This window comes from Elephas maximus, chromosome 3 (assembly GCF_024166365.1).
Source record: "Elephas maximus indicus isolate mEleMax1 chromosome 3, mEleMax1 primary haplotype, whole genome shotgun sequence".
Lineage (NCBI taxonomy): Eukaryota > Metazoa > Chordata > Mammalia > Proboscidea > Elephantidae > Elephas > Elephas maximus.
In genome coordinates, this window is record NC_064821.1 from 15,599,905 (window position 1) to 15,605,904 (window position 6,000).

Below are 6,000 nucleotides of genomic sequence, written 5' to 3' on the forward strand. Positions count from 1 at the left end.
GGTGTGTCTCCTGAGGGCACTCCCATAAACTTTCCACATGCCACTCTCCATATCAAAGTCCCTTTCCAGGGAACCTGAGCTAAGACAAGCAGCAGTCAGAAAGAATTAAGGCCAAAATAAGATTAAAAAAAAAAAAAAAAACATTGCTGTCGAGTCATTTCCAACTCATAGCGATCCTACAGCACGGAGTAGAACTGCTCCACGGGGTTTCCAAGGAGCGGCTGGTAGATTTGAACTGCAGCACTTTTGGTTAACAACCATGTTCTTAACCACTGTGCCACCAGGGCTCCAAAATAAGAGCCTTACATTATGAGAATTCTGTGATGGAAAAATCATATTTCGAGACTCAGAGTTTATAATTGTGCTCCTCAGGATAATCTACAGTATGCTGAGGTATTAAGTTAAATCCAAAATATCAAGGGTGTAACAGGGAATATTTATTATCAGGGTTCATATCCAACATTGATCGCCAGGGAGATGGGCCTCAGTTACTAAGCCACAGGCTTAAAGCTGGTGGAAACACTACCATCGTGCAGGTGCACCAGCTGATATTAGTGCCTTCTTCTGTTGACCTGCAGGAGATGACGAGCACACGGAGATCTTCCACATCATCTTTTATGCTTTAGCCTGAAAGTCACACCAGGGGTTACACATCATGTCCTGAAAGCAGGGAGGCTGGAATATATGGTCTTCTGTTTGAACAGAATGAAAAAAGAGCTGTGGAGTGTCCAGTGCAGTTTCTTATTTTTCTTCAGCAGATATTCTATTAATTCCACCTTCCACAGAGAGAATTCTCTTACTCCCTCTCTAATGAAGACCACTGAAATCCCACGCAACTCAGATTCATGACCTTTCTTTGTTTCATATTCAGGTCACATATGGTCCTTTTGATCCTATTCTGAGTGATAAAGACCGGTTCCCATCACTGTATCCGATGGCTTCCAAGGACGGCTTTCTGGTCCATGGAATGATCCAGTTATTGATGCATTTTGGCTGGACCTGGGTGGGGCTTTTTGTCTCTGAAGATATGAAAGGGGAGCAGTTCCTCCAGGACCTGAAAGCAGAGATGGTAAAGGAAAGTATCTGTGTGTCCCTTGTAGAAAAAGTCCCTGAGATCAAGAGGCTACACGAAGACAGTATGTTGATGTTGAGAGACAGGATCAGGGATTCATTAGCAAATGTGTATATACTGTGTGGTGATGCTGAGAGTATCAAATTTATAAGCTATTTCACAGAAACTTATTTAATCTCTGGAAAGGTATGGATCATGGAAGAAAACTGGCATAATCTTTTGCATGAATGGGACCATATCCTGAAACGTTTCTATGGAAGCCTCTTATTTTCACATTGGGAGAAGGCAATCCCTAGCTTCAGACACTTTGTCAAGGGAGTGAACCCATCCAGGTATCCAGAAGACTCTTACCTCAGGAAAATCTGGCTTCAAATATTTAAACGCTTGATTGTCGGGACACAGTGTGGAGAAATCGAGACCTGCCCACCAAATGCTTCCTTAGAGTCGGTGCCAGTCTCTATGGGCATGATGAACTTGTCTGATTCTAGCTATCTTGTCTATAATGCTGTATATACTGTGGCCCAAGCCCTCCATGAAATGCTTCTGATTAACACAGAAATGGGATCTACAGGAAATGCAGAGGGACCTACGCTCCTCCCCTGGCAGGTACATCTCCTCCAGAGGCAGGATTTGTATTGTTCACCTAATGGCATTGGTGGTATTCTATTGAGGCACAGCAGCATGGCCAGGCTTGTGACTCATGGTCAATAGGATCAGGCAAAATGAATGAAAGATTGTTCCCAGTGGATATACTGATAAGTGCAATTTTTGAGTATCAACTTGGAAAACCCTGGTCATGGGGTGTGGGGAGAGGTTCAGTTAAAGACCATGCAATAAGAAATGGTTATCAGAAAAAGTTTCTTAAGGCCTAATATGTAAGATATGACCCAACCTCAACTCGTGTGGATTCACAGGTAGATAAAAATGGGTCAAGTCTTTATTTCTCCCTGGGATACATACATTCCCCTTTCTTGGCATTCTAAAATGTCTTTGGGAAATGTTCTTTTTTTGAGCCATACCTGGTGACACTCTGACAAGTGCTTTATTTATTTTTTCTTACCAAACCTGCGACATCATGGGAGCGGGAGTTATAGTCCCAATTTGACATATGAAAACCCACACAATACATGTAAGATTCTGGGATTACCTAGGATGAAAATGGATTTGTTGGGATGTTAAAATCTTCATTTACACCAGTTTTAATGAAGCCGTGAGCAGACTTTTTTGGTCAGGGTTGGATCAAAGCAAACATGTAAGCCAGCCTCTAAATGGTGTCATGATTGGATTTGATTAGGCCTCCATTATACTGGAGCCCTGGTGGCATTCTCCCTTGAGGTGGGCACACACAAAAAAATCAGCAACTACCATAACAAAATCCTGAGGGTAGAGAGGTGGGGAAAGAAGAATTAATTGGTAGGTATGAGCCCTCCATCTCTAATTTGAATGCAATCCTGTTTTAAAATTATGCCTCACCTCTAGCTTCATCCATTTATAAGGAATATCCAGTTTACAAACAGCACTGGGGACAATTATATTCTTGGATGAGAAAAAAACTCTATGACACGGTATGATATTGGAAACCTTGTGAATTTTACTGGTGATTTTAGCCTGCTGATTAAAGTCAGAGAGTTTATCTTCAATAATCCACACGATCAAGAGTTAGTCATCAACAAAGAGATGATAGAATGGCCTGTTGGATTCAAAGAGGTATGACATCATCTCAAAATTGGACGTATACATTGTAGCTTTATCTGAACAGAGCCATGAGAGGAGATTGAGTTGGCACCCTGTTAACCCAGGGCTAAATTTATGATATTCCTTTCACATATTATATGGCTGCACCTCTGGGAAGAGTAAGTTTATATGTGTGATTGTTTGATTGTTTTTAATTTGGGTTCGATTAGCCGTTAAGTTATAAGGACACACATACGGTGAAAGTGACAGGATGGAACATTGATATTCCATGCAAATATTAGCCAAAAGAGGGCTGGAGCTCCTATGCTAATACCAGACAATGTAGACTTTGAGCAAAAAATCATTACAACAAATAAGGACATTGTATATTCATGAAAAGGTCAATATGTCAAAGGATACACCCCTTATTATTAAAACAGAAAAGAAATGTAAGAAGGCATTGTCGTTTGCTTCTGCAATATCCATCCTTCGTACCTTCCCACCAAATCCCAAAGAATGTTCTGGTATCTATCTCTGTACCCCTTAGCACAGTTGTTAGGCATTTGTCTGCTAACCAAAGGGTGGGAAGTTTGAATTCACCAGCCACTACCTGGAAACCCTATGGGAAAGTTCTACTCTGTCCTATAGGTTTGCTGTGTGTACGAATTGACTTTACTGAAACAGGGTTTTTTACCCCATAGCTTATGAATCTTGTGCGAAGTTAAACCAAAGTTCAGAACTAGTTATAGCCCCTACTGGTCAATGTGAATTCCCAGCACCTTAACCTGCGTCTTAGACTGGGTTCGCTAGAGAAGAAAAACCAGTAAGCTGTATAAATATATGCATTTATATCAAGAAAATGGCTCACACGGTTGTAGAGGCTGGGACATCCCAAGTCTGTGGTTCAAGATAGAGGATTCTCCTGATGCACATAGCCACAGAGACTGGCGAACCCAAGATCAGCAGGTCAGAGAGCACGGCTCACACACACAGACTGTGAAGACTGATGAATCCCAAGACCAGCAGGCAAGACCACAGGAAAGCTGCTAGCTCAAGTCCCAAGAATTTAAGGTCAGATGAACAGGAGATGAACACCTGCAGGATCCAGAATGAGTAAAAGCCCACAGGTCTTGCCAGAATATCCACTTATATTCAGTGCAGGCCACACGCCTGAGGAAACTCCCTTTCAACTGATTGGTTACCCACAGAAGATCCTATCATGGAGATGATCCCATAATATCAAGTCTCATCATGGAAGTCATCACAGCATCACAGGACTCTCAAACCACTGAGAATCATGGCCCAGTCAAGTCGACACACAGCCTTAACCATCACAACCAGTAACTGATTTAGAAAAAAAAGGGGGGAGGAGGGAATCTTTATGGTTAGAAACATCAAGAAGAACAATGCTAAATTGTTTTGGGAAAGACAATCCTCACACTTCAGAGAGCTACATGAATCTTCTTTCTGTCTCAATCTGAGTGAGAATAAGGAAACTTTTAGACTTGATTATTCCATGAAAATACTGTCAACTATGGCAGTACGGGGCCAATCATCAAGAATACACTGGGGACAGCAGAGGAAATGGTTGTGACAATATTAGTGCTTAACAATATAATAGACCTTTTTTGTACCATTAGCTGAAGATTCAGTTTGACTGGGTTTTTTCTTACCTGCAGCTGAAAGCATTCTCCCTGGATCAGGAATAAACCTAAAAACCCACTGCCACCGAGTCGATTCTGACTCATAGTGACCCTATAGGACAGAGTAGAACTGTCCCATAGAGTTTCCAAGGACTGCCTGGCAGATTCGAACTGCTGACATTTTGGTTAGCAGCCGTAGCACTTTAATTATTGCGCCACCAGGGTTTCTCGGTCAGGAATACAGAATCTTAATCTGGTGTGTCTGAGTATTAATCTGAGGAGGTCAGTCTGCACAAAGAAGGCAAATGTAAACTTGGTAAAATGAAGAGCTTTTGAAACTGAAATGCCGAATCTTTGCTTTTTCTCCAGATGCACAGCAATGTGTCTAGTGTCCAGCCCATGAGTACCCAAACAGTGAGAGAAATCACTGCCTCCCAAAGGTTGTGACTTTCCTGTCCTTTGAAGATTCACTGGGGGTGACTCTGGCCTGCATTGCCTTGTGCTTCTGTGTTGTCACAGCTGCGGTTCTGTGGGTCTTTGTGAAGCACCGAGACACTCCCATAGTCAAGGCCAACAACCACGCTCTTAGCTACATGCTGCTCCTCTCCCTCCTCCTGGCTTCCTCTGCTCCTTACTCTTCATTGGCTGTCCCAACACAGCCACCTGCCTCCTCCGACGCATCACATTTGGAGTTGTGTTCACTGTGGCTGTTTCTACTGTTTTGGCCAAAACTATTACTGTGATTCTGGCATTGAAGGCCATGAAACCCGGAAGAACCATGAGGCGATTGCTGGTTTCAGGGGCTTCTAACTCTGTGGTTGCCATCTGCTCTCTGATCCAAGTGATTATCTGTGGTATCTGGCTGGGTACCTCTCCCCCTTTCATTGACATAGACACACACTCTGAGCCCAGACACCTCATCGTTGAGTGCAATAAGGGCTCAGTCACTGCCTTCTACTGTATCCTGGGATACCTGGGATCCTTGGCCATGGGGACTTTTTCCTTGGCTTCCCTGCCCAGGAACCTGCCTGATACCTTCAGTGAAGCCAAGTTTCTGACATTCAGCATGCTGGTGTTCTGCAGTGTCTGGGTCACCTTCCTTCCTGTCTACCACAGCACCAAGGGGAAGGCCATGGTGGCCATGGAGATCTTCTCCATCTTGACCTCTAGTTTGGGGCTACTAGGTTGCATCTTTGCCCCAAAGTGCTACATTATTCTAATAAAGCCTGATAAGAATGCTTTGAAAGGACTAAGGGACAAAATAGATTTCAGGGGAAAGATGTGGTCTAAGAATTTCTCTCACTAGTGCCTCTCGTTTTTAGGCTACCGAACAATAAATCAGGTGATTTTGCATCCAGATGTCAGAAAATAGATGAAACTGCTTTACTTCTTTACTTTGGAACAAGTTCTGCCTCCTTTAGTTCTGGAATTTTTGTGTACATTTCTTAGCCAGCCTTCATGATCACAAATGTGAATGTTATCTCAGATCAATGGTTATCCAGAAAATGTTTGTGCATTAATTACTACACTTTCTTTAGTCAACTGAGAGACGCTGTAAACAATCATGTTTTTTGGAAAATATTTGAGTTATACTGAGGCTTTCTATTCTAT

At 42.7% G+C, this 6,000-nt stretch overlaps 1 protein-coding gene and 1 pseudogene across 1 annotated transcript in view; both read left to right on the plus strand.

Annotated features, from left to right (window-relative positions):
* Positions 1-1,783, plus strand: part of LOC126070909 (vomeronasal type-2 receptor 26-like) — a 39,058-nt gene extending 37,275 nt beyond the window's left edge. Inside the window, exon 3 of the mRNA XM_049875241.1 lies at positions 872-1,783. Coding sequence (XP_049731198.1) covers positions 872-1,783 — 912 coding nt within the window. The remainder of the gene's footprint in view (positions 1-871) is intronic.
* A 1,369-nt stretch (positions 1,784-3,152) lies between these two features.
* On the plus strand, positions 3,153-5,695 carry LOC126070910 (vomeronasal type-2 receptor 116-like; annotated as a pseudogene).
* The last annotated feature ends 305 nt before the right edge of the window (positions 5,696-6,000 follow it).